Source organism: Giraffa tippelskirchi, chromosome 14 (genome assembly GCF_054371585.1).
Source record: "Giraffa tippelskirchi isolate mGirTip1 chromosome 14, T2T-mGirTip1v1.2.pri, whole genome shotgun sequence".
Taxonomy (NCBI): Eukaryota; Metazoa; Chordata; class Mammalia; order Artiodactyla; family Giraffidae; genus Giraffa; species Giraffa tippelskirchi.
The window spans coordinates 68729745-68745100 of NC_137288.1; the positions used below are offsets into that span (position 1 = coordinate 68729745).

Below are 15356 nucleotides of genomic sequence, written 5' to 3' on the forward strand. Positions count from 1 at the left end.
TCACACGGCATAACCAAGACCCGGTCCAGCCAAATAATTTTTTTTTAAGTGTCCAAAGAGGCTAGAGACTGAGGTCAGTCCCACGGGCAAGCAGTGACTGGTCCCTAAACAAATCTCGGGTGAGCATTTCTGGTTGGAGGTCCTCCACGCATACCCCTCTCCCCCAGGAAGCAGCACTAACCCACGGCTCCACAGGAGGGCACAGCTGGAAATTCCCACCTGGTCTCCCCTGGACCCTTCCCCAAGGGCTTCTTCCCTTTACTGATTTGAGTCTGTATCCTTTCACTGTAATAAACCGTAATCACAAACTTAATGCCTTTTCTGAGTTCCATGAGTCCTCCCACAAAATTAATGAACTGCAGGCTGGTGGTCTTGGGGAAACCCCAAACTGCAACTTGTCTCAGGGCCCTCTCTGTGAGAAATCTAATGATGATATCCCCACTTCATACACCAAATGCATTCCCCAAGAGGTGGGTATAAATTGGAAACGTGCTGTAAATTCACCAGGGCAGCTTGAAATCTCAAGTACCTGTGAAAGACCCTTTCACCTATTACACATGAATTCTTACATTTTAATTACTCCTTTGGTACGTGTGGATTTTCATGTATATATACTCCTGATTTTGTGCCTATTGATACAGAGCACCGATTTTCGGTTACCTCTTGTAACGGGAAGGCATTATGAATAGTTACAATTGTAATGAATCATTAAAGTGTACTTTGTTACTCCATTGGGTTGGTCATTTCAGGCTCCTTTGTCACTTTCTCATGAGACGTTAGTAATACTTTCTGCTGGCGAAGATGCTGACAGTCTGCACCCAGGAGATTGCTCCCTCCCGCTTCCCCTCCGCCCCCAGAAACACTCCGGACCCAGAGCATCCCTGGAACCTGGGCCACACTGCTCCGCTCACCCTGCATGTCTGTGACCAGCAGGCAGCCACTTGTTTTCTGGTAGACCCAGTGCTGGAAGGTGCAACATTTCTGCCCTGCCTCCGACTCTCTTCTCAAGAAATTTATCTCCTTCCCATCCCTGATGGAATACTTCACGAATTCTCCAATCAGCTCTTCCTCCACGGTTGCGTACGGGATGTTATTCTCAGGTCGATGGATAAGGAAAATAGGAATGATCCTGGAAGGAAAGAGAACATGGGAAGGCATTGTGTTCTCACGTGGGGACATTCTACCCGACCCAGAGAGCAGCGGGCTGCATGATAAATCCCCAGGTTCCATCAGAAGTAGGCTAAATATCCGCCAGTGACTATTTAATGGAAAAAAAGGGTGTGTTCCTTTTATTTGTTCCTAGAATTGATGAGAAACTCTTCCTCCGGATGGAGTTTAATTGCTCGTGGAGAAATGAACGCCATCATTAGAGTCCATCAGTGACCCGCTGGTCAGGTGACTATATATCCAGCCAGCCAGCATATACCCACCCTTCTATCCTTCCTTTTACTCGGTCAGCAAGTATTCACCAGTGGCTTCTATGTGTCAGACACTCTCCAAGACGCTGTTCTAGAAAACACTAAAGACGACAGAAGCTCTGCTGCCAAGGATCTTACATTTAAATGCAGGAGCCAGGCAGTAAACAGGTGTAAGCGCTCTGTGCTCTATGAGGAGGCAGCAGTGGGGACGAGACGCAGAGCAAGTGGGCTGTGATTTTATTTAGGGAGGTCGGAGACGGCCTTGAAAAGAAAGGACATTTGAGCAGAGAGGCCTGTAGGAGGTGGCGCTTGCAGGGGAGCCAAGAGGATGGCCACGGAAGGAACATTCCGAGAGGAAGGAACAGCAAGCAAATGGGGAGGTTCTGGGCGGAGGCTTGGGGAGGGGTGGTTCAGACTGAGGGGCGGCGTGTCTGGAGGGTGGTGGTGCCCAGCGGGGCCTGGAGGGACTGGGGGGCGGGAATGGGGGCCTGGGCCTCTTGAGAGACCCTGCCCTTCGTACTGAGCGGGGTGAGAAACGTTGGAGGGTCTATGGACAAAGAGTGAGGAGATCAAACTCACATGTGACAGGGCGGCTCTGCACCCCGGGTGGCATGTGTGAGGGTGCACGGGGCAGGGGAGGCCGCGGGGCGGGGCGGGGCGGGGCGGGGCGGGGCGGGGCGGGGCGGGGCGGGGCGGGGCGGGGCGGGGCGACCCTGACCCGCCCACTGTCACACCACCCTAAGGAATCCACCCAAACCCTCCTCGGACCTCCCCCAGCTCCACTCTCCGCTGAGCACCCGGCTTCCTGGTTTGACCAGGAAGGCAGAAACGATGAGAGAGCTTCTAAAAGCTGCGACCACCACGTGCTCCCACCCCCAAGGCCAGCGCCCGCGTCCACCGCCCTCCCACTCTCACGGACCAGCCCTTCTGGCTGCAACCCGAGCCCTCGCCCCACCGGCGCCCTGGCTCCCGGCCCCTCTCTGAGGCTCGAGAACACTCCGGCGGTGGGGCCCACTCTCTCCTCCATCACCGTCTCCCCTGCAGACTCTTTCCCGATGGACACGCTGTGATGACTCCACAGCCTGCGGACCCCGCAGCCCACTCCCACCCCGGCTCGCCATTCCCATCAAAACCCAAATCTGCGGTGGACCCTTTGCCCCTCCCAGCCTCTCCTGAACCCAAAGCGGCCTTTCTGCTTAAAGAAACCTCGGTCGGGGGCACCACGTTGCCAAGCCAAACGGTCCCCTTCACAGCCTTCATCTGACGTGTTCCCAACAGCACTGAACAGTTGATCCCACTTGTTTCTGAGACATTTTCCGTGGCCTCTAGAAACTCACTTCCTTTGGGTTTCCTTTCTGCTTCCCTGGCTACTTCCTGTCTGTCTGCATTGCTGGTTCCTCCTTTCTCCCCATCCTTTATGCCCTGGCACATCCTGGGACAGTTCTCACTCTGTACTCAATTCCCTAGTTTTAAATTCCCTTGCTTTAAGTACAGGTTACGTGTTGACAGCTTTCACATTTGTATCAGCAGCCCAGAACTTTCCCCTGAATTCCTGACACGTCTCCAGCCAATTCCTCCCCATTGACACTTGATGTCTAAATGGCGTCACAAATTCAACACGGCAAAGACCGAACTACTTAATTGCCTCAACTCCAACATCTGTAGAGTCCATTAGCAGCTCTACTTTTGCATTCTTTCTAGTCAACAAAAAAGCAACTGAATCGCTTGTGCAGAGTGATCCACCTGCCGTACACCTGCACGAGTCTTCCCCCGCCTTCAGGACTTCAAGTGGCTGCTGCGTCTGCCCAGTCTACGTGAAAGTGAAAGTCGCTCAGTTGTGTCTGACTCTTTGCGACCTCATGGACTGTATAGTCCATGGAATTCTCTAGTCCAGAATACTGGAGTGGGTAGCCTTTCCCTCCTCCAGGGGATCTTCCCAGCCCAGGGATCGAACCCCGGTCTCCTGCATTGCAGGCGGATTCTTCACCAGCTGAGCCACAATAAGTTCACATCAGTCTCCTCTCCCCTTTCTGCTCCCTCCACGTTGTTGTCCTTGTTTAGTCACTAAGCCATGTCTAACTCTTTTGGGACCCCATGGACTGTAGGCCCCCAGGCTCCTCTGTCCATGGGATTCTCCAGGCAAGGATACTGGAGTGGGTTGCTATGCCCTTCTCCAGGGGGTGGTCCTGCCCCAGGGATCAAACCCCCATCTTCTGTATTGCAGGGGGGTTCTTTATGGCTGAGCCATCACGGAAGCCCAGCTCCTTCCGTAAGTCTGATTCAACACACCTAGCCCCAAAAGTCAGGCATGCCTGCTCTTTCTCCTCTCAGACTCCCCACACCAGTGGCTTAGTTCCACCATCTCTTCCCCCTTCTGGGGCTGTAGCAACCACTTGCAGACTGGTCTCACCGCATCCAGCCTCTGGGCCTTGTCCCTGGACATCCATTGCCCGCAGGCAGATAGCTGTAAGAGCTGCATCCACACAGAGGACTTTCAGGACAATGAAACTACTCTGTATGATACACCGTATCACTAGACATTTGTCCAAACCCACAGAATGCACACCCCTAACACCCGCTGTGGGCCTCCGGTAGTGTTATGTCAATGGAGATTCATTGTGACAGACATTCTGACCTGGTGGGGGGTGTGGGTGGTGGGGGAGGTGATGGGGTGTGGAAAATCTGTCCCCTCCATTCAATTTTGCTGTGAACCTGAAACTGTTCTGAAGATAAAATCTATTAAACAACAGTGTGTCTGCTCTGTGGCTCAAGTTTCCCCTGCTTAAAGCTCCTGGTTAACCCCTGCCTCCTTCTTGCCCCCGAAGCCAAGAGAACACACTCCAAGCTCATCAGCTGAGCATTTAAAATCCTTTGCATTCTGGCCCCCCGGCATCCCGCCTCTTACCCTGCCCCCCCTTTTTTCTACCTCCCAGCATGCTAGATCTGCTGAACTTTTTCTGTCTCCTTGGAAACCTTTCACGGCTCTTCATATCTCTTTGCTTGCATCTCCACCCTGGCCCTTCATCTGGAAAACTCCTACTCATTCTTTAACATCCCCCTCTTGGAAGCCTTTCCAGACCCCCTCCCCCCGTGTCCCTGTGACTCCTTGCACTCCACGCCAGCGCACTGGGTTTGTCCTACATGCCTCACACTCCTGCTGGCTGTGAGGGGCAAGAACCTACTTCATTTTCTTTCTATCCTTTAAGCGCCCATCACCTAGCTTGGAGCAAAGCCTGGCTTGTAGTAAACCCTCAGTGTCTGGGGAAATAAAGAATATGTAAACAGGACAAAGTTTGAGTCTTGGCACAGACATCTGGGGCCAGGTAAGAGACCAATCCTGGGTGTTCATTGGAAGGTCTGATGTTGAAGCTGAAACTCCAATACTTTGGCCACCTCATGCGAAGGGTTGACTCATTGGAAAAGACCCTAATGCTGGGTAGGATTGGGGGCGGGAGGAGAAGGGGACGACAGAGGATGAGATGGTTGGATGGCATCACCGACTCGATGGACATGGGTTTGGGTAGACTCCGGGAGTTGGTGATAGACAGAGAGGCCTGGCGTGCTGCGATTCATGGGGTCGCAAAGAGTCGGACACGACTGAGTGACTGAACTGAACTGAATTCTTGGGCGGTGATTGTCCTGTGCATTATAGGATGTTTAGCAACTTCTCTGGCTGCTTCTCACCAGAAGCCCAGAGCAGCCCTCCTAGTCATGACTGATAGAGGATGCCATGTGACAGTCAAAGGAGAGGTCATCTAGTTAAAGTCTGACCACAACAGATGTTGTTTTCGAGGGCTTAAAAGCAGAAATTATGATAGCCACCCTGAGGAAGAGGTTAAGATGCTAATTTTTGATGTCTGTTAACATAAAGAATGTTTAGTACAGATCGTCAAATGGGTAAACAAATAGGAGCCTGCATTAGGGACTTATACCTAACAACTATCAAGATGTTTAAAGGCTCAGAAAGGAGGCTTCTGGAAGGGTCTAAGTGACAAAAGAAAAAAGTGATGGTGTGACAGTCCCCTGCACCAATGATGGTGACCGGGTGGGGAGGCTGGGGTCAGTTGTGTTAGTAAAATCACACACGAGCCCCACGGTGAAGGCCTCGGAGGTGACCCGGGTCTTCAGCCAGAATCTCTACAGGTAAGCGTGTAGAACAATCCTGTGTGACTCAGTGACCAAACCTAAGCTTAGGAAAAGTCATGCGGACAGCAGGGCAGGGCCTCCTCCCTTCAAAGATGCATCACAGGCACCACCATCTTCCCCTCCTCCCTGGGGACCTGGGGCAGGTCTGCTCCCAGTGAGAGGAGACTTCAGGTCTGTCTCTTACCAGGAAGGGGTCCCTGGGCAGGTTGGCACTCTCACGGGGTTGTGGGGGGAGCGGGGGCTGCTCCCCCAGCGGTCAGAGCAGAGCTGGGAGGATCTCCCAGAGCACCAAGGTCATGTGGGCTCCACCCACCACCTGCCCACTCCCGGGAGTCCCGCTGGGGGCTACACCCAGGTGTCAGCTTGTAGAGAAAGCGTGGTAGACAAACTGGGAAGAAGGATGAAACACTCATGTGAGTTTTAAAGATACAAAACGTAACATTTCAAAGAAAACCTTCTGCAGGCAACTAGTCTTTGGCAGAGTGCTTTTTTACCCTCTTCTGCCATTTATGAGTATTTCCTTAAAAAAACAAAAACATGAGAAGCACACCTCCCCTCTCCCAGGCCAATTTCAGATGGGAGCAGAGGACCTCTCTCAGGAGCAGAATCCAGACCAGGACATTGGCCTCTGAGACACCAAGTGGGCAGCCCTTCCCACACAGATGCTGAGCACCAGTCACATGCTTGGGGAGGGACTGGTGCTGAAGCTGAAACTCCAATTCTTTGGCCACCTGATGTGAAGAACTGACTCATTGGAAAAGACCCTGATGCTGGGAAAGATTGAAGGCGGGAGGAGAAGGGGATGACAGAGGATGAGATGGTTGGATTGATATTCAGAATTGTGTTCTTTTCCTTGGAAAAGCCCCCAAAGGCCTGTATGAGTCAGTTCGCACAAACCTGGGGTGTGTCCCTGCAGGAGGGCACTTGGGTGCCGCGCCTGGTGGACTGATTACTGGGTGGACTCTTCCTCCTCAACCAGGAACTAGAGAGAACACAGCAGGAAGAGGGGGCTGGAGAAGAACTGGGTGAGCTCTATGGACAGCCCAGTCCAGACGATCTCAGTGCACTCAACAGAAAAGCAATTGAAAGTGGTTTTCTTTGCAGTATGTTCATTTTTCTTGAAGTTGCTGAGAACTGCTTCTCAGGTGGTGCTAGTGGTAAAGAACCCACCAGTGCAGGATTCATAAGAGACACAGGTTCCATCCCTGAGTCAGGAAGATCCCCTGGAAGAGGGCATGGCAACCCACTCCAATATTCTTGCCTGGAGAGTCCCATAACAGAGGAGCCTGAAGGGCTACTGTCCACAGGGTCTCAAAGGGTCCGGACACAACGGAAGCAACCCAGCAGGCATGCACTAAGTATACAGGCATGCCTTGAAGAGCAGCAAGTGTGAGACTTTGCATATAGTGTGCCCCACACCCAGCTCAGCAAGGGGATTTCTCTTCCGTTTTGTGAGTTAACAGAGATGATGCGGACAAGAAAGAGGCCCTTCCTGCTTTTTCCCCTCTTCCCCGTTTGCACTGATGTGTAAGCAACTGCTCAGTCTGCAGTTGCCAATGGGTAATGGCACAGCCCCTTCTCTTCCCACGTGTGGTCTCAGCCAGATAAGAGATAGGTAAACACGAGCTCCAGACACTCCAACATGCGCATGGGCCAACAGATATTTTGTGAGTGTAACTGACCTCAGTGGGTAAGCACTGCCTTTGAGTAGTGCTCCACGAAGCAGGTACTGTGCTATGTTCCTGATTATGCAATTTGCTTTTCCCTGACGCACCACCGTATTTGTTGGTATCATAGGACTAAGTTTTTTGCGATCACCTGTTTATGGTTTAGACAATGTAACATCCATGAGTAGATACATTTTCTATTTAACATGGTATATGCGTTTATTGAATTATTCCATACATCCATACACTTTAATATCTGTCATGTATTTTTCTATAAGCCTCTGGGGATCCCGTGAAGAACAGGGTGGCAGCCAGGTGTGCCCTCCTAGAGCTTTCAGACCCATTGAAATGTGTCCTGTTTCTTCTCAGCCTCTCACCCCTCCAGCCCGCCCACGTGCCCACGTCAGAGGTGGGCCAACCCAAGAGGGAAACACTTACTCTGGCACTTCCCCGAAGCCTTCCAGGGGCTGTGCTTCAGCGGCATAGATCTGGGCATAGTGTCTGGCGGTATTCTGCACGTAGCATTCCTAGATCACCCAAACACACAGGAAACCCCAGTGATGAGAAGAAATTCAGAAAGCGCTACCCAGTGAGACTCAGATCTCCCGATATAGGTCGAGCCAATGGATTTGCAAACCCATCCCGTGGTTGGGGGCACAGAAGCATAATGAACGTAGCTGACGGATGGCAGCTGCAGGAGCTCTGAGAGCTGAAGGAAGCATGCAGGTGAAGGCCATGCAGTCTCCAGGCTAGGTGCCCCTGACCTATGAATTTTCTAGGACCCGCGTGGCTGAAGCTCACCCTGAGCTAAGGGGACTGGTCCTCAGGCAGGATTTCAGATAAAGCATGGGGATGCTTGGGTTTCCCATGAGTTCTCCCATCTGAGGTTCTCTTTTTAAAACATATAAAAAGCTGTAAGTAATGAACACCTTGCCAAGATTGTTGGCTTAGGAAAAGCAAACTGGATTCTGCTTTCTACTCTGAAGGGCTTTTCTAAGTGGGCATCTGGATGCTGGGGGATTTTCCATGACTGGACCAGACAGTACTTGAGATGGAAGGAATACTTCGAGAGAGAAAACCAAGGAGGATAGATTTGGAGGAGAAAGGAATACATGTGGCAAAATCTTGTGCTCAGAGGAGAGGGGCTTTCTTCACGAGCACCAAGCCCAGAGGACCATCGCCACGTCTGAGATAACTGCGGATGGAGGATGTCTGAGAGCACCCAAGAGACCCGGGTCTGGCCTATTCATTTTATGGGTTAAAAAATCTAAGGACCCCTAGTTTGTGAAAGAGCTACACCCAGCTCTCCTGGAAGCTTGGCCAGCCCTGGCACTGAGTGAAATTAGTGGACTGGGGTGGTGGGGGGGAGTCTGGGGAGGGGCCGGTGACGCAGGGGAGAAGCCTGTGATCTCCCGCTCCCCTTGTTGCCTCAAGGGTTTACGACTCAGCAACACAGGAAGGAACTTCCTCCATAGCTTATGGGCGGACACTGAACATAACTCAGGAAGGCAGGAAACAGGACAAATGCTGACCCCCTTCGGACTGTACCCCAGCCTCCCTCCTCTTCCCTAAAACAAACCAGAAGCCTCCAGAAATTACCCTTGACTTTAGCTACCCTTCCCTGGAGAAGGAAATGGCAAACCCCACTCCAGTATTCTTGCCTGGAGAATTCCATAGAGGAGCCTGGCGGGCTGCAGTCCATGGGGTCACTTTAGCAGTCCTTTGGGAACCCTGTCATCTAAGGTAGCTTAGACACCCCACTCCCCGTATCATTCTGTGTCCAGGTAGATTCAAAGCCCCGGGGATTTGATGGGGCTTCCTAAGAAGCCTTCCTGGAAGTGATCCCAGCCCAGGCAGAAACAGGCAAGTCCCAACTGGCTGGCACGAGGCCAAGAATTCGCGGGGACAAGACCAAGATTTGATTTCTAGCATTTGGCCTTGGTCTAGTAACCACGGAGAAAGACAGCCTTCCGGCGACGCTCGCATCAAATTGAGTCGGACTTTCATCTCGGGCTATCTGAGTCCGGCTCCCACCTCGAGCGGCACCGCAGGGCGGGCGGACCCACCTGCGCGGCGAGTCTGTAGTTCCTCTGGATGAGTTCGTCGTTGTTTCTGGTCCCGTAGGCGACGGCGTTGTGCACCTTCAGCACGCAGGCGTGGCCGGGCTTGAAGACCGGCGTGAGGCCGCGCAGCACCTTACTGCGGAAGGCTCTGCGGTGGACGCCCTCCCCGAAATGCAGCTCCTCCGTGGCGATCTGGCCATGCAGGCGGCCCCCGAAGTAGCTGTCACGGAGGAAGTCCTCTCGGAAGATGAGCTGGCTGAACTCAATCTCTTCATATACTAGAACGTAACACAGCTTCCGTTGCACAGAAACAATCCCCACACAGGGAGAGCGAGGGACGAGGCTGACCCACAGACGCTGGGAGCGGGAACCACGCTGGACTCCCAGCAGAGGCCGAGCTTGACGGTGAGATGGGGGAGGTGGGTCCCTGGGGATACAGAGCAAGGCGAGGCCCCCAGGGGACTGGAGGAGACGGGGGCAAAGCTGGGGAGACCAGAAGAAGGACCGTAGACAGGTCTAGAAAGTGTGAACAGGGTCAGGCGAGGTGATTAAAGGCAAGCGGAAAAGATGAGCGAAATGTGGAAGAGGGAACGAGAACCGACAGTAAGATCTGCTAGCTCAGTGTTCCCAGTTTGTTTTTCATTATTGCCTCCCTGCAAGGATTCTTTTTAGCCTCCAGGTGACGTCACTTGAAGCTTCTTCATCGGAAGGTACACAGGAAACAGGGAAAGGTACAGCCTCCCCAGCCATTGAAATCGGACCCCCAGGCACATGGAGAAGGTGATGTCTTCAGGGTCTAGACTCCTACCCCATGGTAGGAGTCACAGCGCTACAGCCGCAGAGACCAGTACCTCATCACCCCCACTAGGGTCTCATTCCTGACTGTAAAAGCCTTGAGAAATGAGTCTCTGCAAACCTAAATTAACAAGGTCGGAGCAAGAATCTGCGATGGGGAATGCCCACTGGTGCTAAGCAGCTCATGAGACAGAACCCCTTCTGAAGCTCATTTTTCTGATAGGAGAAAAGGATATTCTTTTGCATATTTAGACTTTAGGGGGATGGAGACAGACATAGGGAAAGGATTATAGAATTACACAAGCACATGACACAGGTATGTAGCACTTGAATGGTTTGCGAGGAGTTTGCATTTAAGCCTCTTTTGTATAAATCACAACATTTAATAGGCCATTTAAGTCGAGATCCCAGCCCCTTGTCTTTAATTACTCGATGTTACTGCATCTTGATTGTCTGTACTGGCTTGTTTTCAAGGATCTCAGGATTTTAGTTGCCTTAGGGGGAAAAAAAAAATCAGTACATATAGTACGAACTGGCAGTTTAAACTTGGCCATGGTGAGTGTCTGCATCATGGAAATTAGAAAACTACAAATCAGGGCCTCTGCACCCCCAGGCAGGTTGTGAAAAACTGGCCAGCAGATGACCGAGTACAGCGGGCAATTGTCCCCAAGAGGAGACACAAGAGCAGCATGGACTCAGCGGGAGGCCCAGAGGCAGCCTGTGTGTCCGGGGCAGCTGTGAGCTTGTTGCTTCAGCGGCGGTACATTAGTGCCACAGGAAAGCACAAAATCCACCTCTACTTCTAAGATGCAAGTGAATGGACTTATTCTCCTAGACATCTGACTCTGAAAATCTGCTCAGCTAGTCCAACTGCTAGTCCAATTGAAAAGAAAAACAAAACAGAACCAAAATACACTGTGAAAACGCCAGAAGCTGAAAAATCCCATGGAGATGGGCTGGATGTATGGCTGGTGCTTCACAGAGAAAGTTAAACCCCAACCCGCCCCCACCACGTGGTCCCAATGACTGCACTGCTACAGTCTGATCTTAATAACTCACACTGGACACTTCTAGCCTAACCCATTCATCGTAGGCCCCGCGATTAGGTTGAAACAGCTTATGAGGTATCCCTGGTTTCCCAGGCAATTCCTGAGCCCTCTCCTGCTTGGTCAGAAGAGCCGATGGGAGCATTGCTTCTGCCTTCGTCTCTAGAAGCTCTGTCTCTTGGTTTAGGGTGCGCCCACTTCCGCTGACGTTCAGCTCAGATTCGCTTACCTTTAACATCTGGGTGACTTGAGAGCTGTTTGAGAACTAGAAGACAGAATAGAAAGCCTTCAGTACCAACGAGCATCCCTGAGCTGGCAGGGCTAGCGGTTTTCACTGGAAATGGCAAAGCTGATGTTTACCTTCGGCGGTGAGGTTAAACTCAGCGGTCACTTTCCCGTAACTGTTCTTGATGCAGCAGTAATAGAGGCCCTGGTCCTTCTGACTGGCCTGAAGGATGGCCAGGCTCACCATGGAGCTGTCTCCTGCTCTGCAGTGGGGGACATGGACGTGGGCAAGCATCATCACTCTGAAGTTGCACTTTTAGGCAAAGCAGCTTTATTACAATCATAGGCCAGTTGGATTTTTTCTGGAATGTTATAGAATCGAAACTAGAGTCCAGGTCTTCCATAGCTGCATCTGGAGCAGTTTACAAAGATGTATTCCAAGCAGACATTTAATTACACAGAAAACTGATTTGCCTCACTTTTTATGGAAAAGGAAAGGGCAACCCCCTCCAGTATTCTTGCCTGGAGAATTCCATGGACAGAGGAGCCTGGCGGGCTACAGTCCATGGGGTTGCAAAGAGTTGGACACAACTGAGCAACTGACACTTTCACCTGACTTGTGACAAGATTAGGGGGTTAAGAACTCTTGGGGAGCTGAACTGGGATCTCTTGGCAGAAGCTTGTGAGGATTAAGTTAGACTGGTTTCCATCGAACCAGGGGATCTGTTTCTAGAAGAAGCCACACCTCCTTTGTGCAACGGATGAAGCCCGATTCACCAGTCCACTTGAACGAGTGTTTACTGCTAGAGAGGGGCTTTAGGGAGGGTCACTCTACCTGGGGGATTCTTGGCAACGATGCACTCACTCATCTCCCCCCTCACCTCCTCTAATAAACCTGGGGCCCCAGATAGAAACTGGGTATCCCCATCTTAGAGATGGCAGCTCTCCACCCTTGGGAGATGCCACTTTTCCATAACCTCAGATTGTTTTTTTTCGTTTTGATTTACCTTCTTAGCTTCCTGAGCTTTTTGTCAGGTTAATGGGAATTTATGAGGACAGCAAGTTGCACTGGGTGATCTTTAATCTGGGGACCACAGAACCTCAGACTGGCAGATGACTGACAGGTTCCCCTGCTTTTAGAGGATGAAAGGGGGTCTTGCGGCTGAGGCAGGGTGAGACCCCTCTACTCTTCCCTGCCCAGCTCTCTCTTTGTCACTCTTCTTGGACACTGTGGGTGTGGAGTTTCTGCTTCAGCCTTCCTTTATTTCCTATGATTTACTATTTTCCTTTAGAACCATGTTGTGAAATAAACAATTGTGAGAAGTAACCAGGGCAGATAACACACCTTCTCTGCACTTGGGCTATTGATCTTGAATCTTTCGTCCACGAGATGGTAGAATCTTCATGAATCTCTGCAAACTGGCAGCTCAATTTTAAATTTCCAGAGTGGTCAGGGGACATCTCAGCTTGGATCTTTTTCAGTAATACCGGAGCTGGAAAGGAGAAAACTTGTAGGTCAGTGTTCTTATGAGAAGTGAGGAAGAACTTTTAGACTTTCCTGTTTTATCGTATTTAATTCTCTTAATAAAGCCAAGAGGTAGAGATCATTATTACCCTCCATTAGTTGATGAGGAAACTAGTGTGTGAAGGGAGATGTCACTTTCCTAAACAGATAGGAAGTGAACAAGTCAGTCTAATCGAAAACTCCCTTTTCAGCCCTCCCAATCCCGTGGACAGAGGAGCCTGACGGGCTACAGTCCATGGAGTCGCAAAGAGTCGGACACGACTTAGTGACTAACACACACCCACCTTGGCATGCTCAGAGCAGACACCAAGAATTTGCTTTGAAAGTGTTAAGGGGCGATAAGCACACTTTTCAATTTTGAAAAAGTCTTGATGTGGTTAATCCTGTCAGGCAATGTGTAACAGCTGCCTATTAAACACTGCCCTCTGAATCTGAGCTACATCTGCTTTAATGTGAAACAGAAAGTGACTCTTTTGTGACCATTCGGATTTTGTTTTCTAAATTTGACGTGTGCCACCTTTTAAAACAGTGTTGCTTCTAGTTTGAAAGAAATCTTGTAGGCCCTAGAAATGGCGACTATGGAAGAAATGAAGACTCCATTTTGAAGATTTCTTCTCTGCTCTCAGAAATCAAAGATAAAGCAATTGTAGAGTCTATTTACCACTAAACAAATGCTAAAAGACCCTTGGCTTTATCTGAAGATTCCTCAACCTCTTAAGAGAATGAACTATATTTGTCAGGTTTCTGATTTTGTAAATTTATTAAAGACAGCTAAGTATAATTTGGATATGAACTCTTAAAAAAAAAAGTCCCATTTTTCACTACCTAAAATTCCTTGAGCTCTGCAATGCACAAAGTGAAATAGAACTTGAGATTTAAAAAAAAGGATGGGAAGGACGGCTGTCGACACCTAGTGTACAGAACCTGGCCAAACAAAGATGCTGCGAGATGACAGCCAGGTCAACGTCAGAGCTGGGGATTAGGGAGTAAAATGAAACCTGGACTAGCCAAGCAGCATGGCTAAGCCCCAGGCACAAAAGGCATCTCAACAATAAGTTACTGGCTGGGGTCTTCCCTGGTGGTCCAGTGGTTAGGAATCAAGCCTACCAATGCAGGAGACACGGGTTCGATCACTGGTCCGGGAGGACCCTGAGTGCTGAAGGGCAACTGGGCCCTCAGGCCACCGTTACTGTGTCATGTACCACAACAAAAGGTCTCTGCGTGACACAAGCAGGCTTCCACATGGTGCAACTAAGACACAACACAGCCAGATAAGTATTTAAAAAACAAACAGTAAGTTATTTGTTGAAGAATAGTCATCCATCTTGCTCCTTGCTCACATCTGTCTTTGAAGATATCCTAATGGATTTCAGTGATGTCCGCTATCAATTTCATTAGCAGAACTGTCTCCCTGAATCAAATAGGAGCAATACAGAAACAATTACCAGGGCTTAGGTGACATTCAGGATTCTTTGTCACCTTTTAAAATCATGGATGGTCACGTATGTCTGAAGGTAGGTTATCTAATTCATCCAAGACAGATTTGATATTCTATATTTTTGCTGAAACTATTTTTAGCAGCGAACTTACAATCCTTAATGTATTTTTTTAGAAATTATAACAAGAGTATGAATATTGATGGGCTTATCCTGATGGCTCAGCAGTAAAGAATCCGCCTGCCAATGCACGAGACACGAACTTAATCCCTGGGTGGGGAAGATCCCCTGGAGAAGGAAGTGGCAACCCACTCCAGTATTCTTGCCTAGGAAATCCCAAGGACAGAGGAGCCTTGTAAGTTACAGACCATGGGATCGCAGAATCAAACACACGACTTAGCGACAACAATGTATATTAATATCCATCCCTCTCAGGAAATTGTGATCTTGAAAAAAACCAAATCAGGGAGGAGAGCTTGGCACAGCAGCTAAGTGTGTAGTTACTCAGGGTAGCCGCTGGGTGGCAGCATAGACCAGAGGAGGATGGCTAACACCGCCACGTGGTCAGAACAACAGGGCAGGTAGTGAGGTTACTGGACTCAGGGGGTTGGTCTGTTACACGCCGAGTTCCACAGTTACACAGCTTTGGTTGTGTTATATAATCCACAGCCAAAAGTCATCGGCACTGAGGCTGTTTGCTCTGTTGCCTCAGATTCCACTGCTGTGAAATCAGTGTGCCTCCCCCCTTTCTCAGCAGCAGACTTAGCTTGGCTATATAACGTGTATTTAAAAGCTTATATTTCTTCCCAGGAAGTAATATGGGATGCTCAGGTAACGAATTCTTCAATTACAGAGTATCTCCGGGCAGTAACGATATTACGGGACAAAGATGAGATATAATACCGAGTCCTGCGGATGACAAAACCCATCTCTCTTCATCTGGCCCGAGCTGGCCACCGTGTAGGTGCTCTGACCCCCAAGGTCTTGGTCCAGGGTCTTGACCACGCCTGTCACCCCACCTGGGACACATTTCCT

The 15356-nt window shown here is 50.2% G+C and overlaps 1 protein-coding gene across 5 annotated transcripts in view; it reads right to left on the minus strand.

The window, feature by feature from the left end:
• The window catches only part of ALPK2 (alpha kinase 2), a 126181-nt gene that overhangs the window by 18777 nt on the left and 92048 nt on the right, over positions 1-15356 (minus strand). For 2 of the 5 annotated variants that reach the window (XM_081562968.1, XM_081562969.1), the window contains exons 6-11: positions 12706-12853; positions 11496-11623; positions 11365-11400; positions 9298-9572; positions 7670-7758; positions 912-1129 (exon numbers count right to left, since the gene is read on the minus strand). In XM_081562968.1, the coding sequence (XP_081419094.1) occupies positions 912-1129; positions 7670-7758; positions 9298-9572; positions 11365-11400; positions 11496-11623; positions 12706-12853 (894 nt within the window). Of the gene's footprint in view, positions 1-911; positions 1130-7669; positions 7759-9297; positions 9811-10839; positions 11401-11470; positions 11624-12705; positions 12854-15356 lie in introns of all 5 variants that reach the window. The other 3 variants (XR_014074949.1, XR_014074950.1, XR_014074948.1) reach the window with 2 other exon arrangements.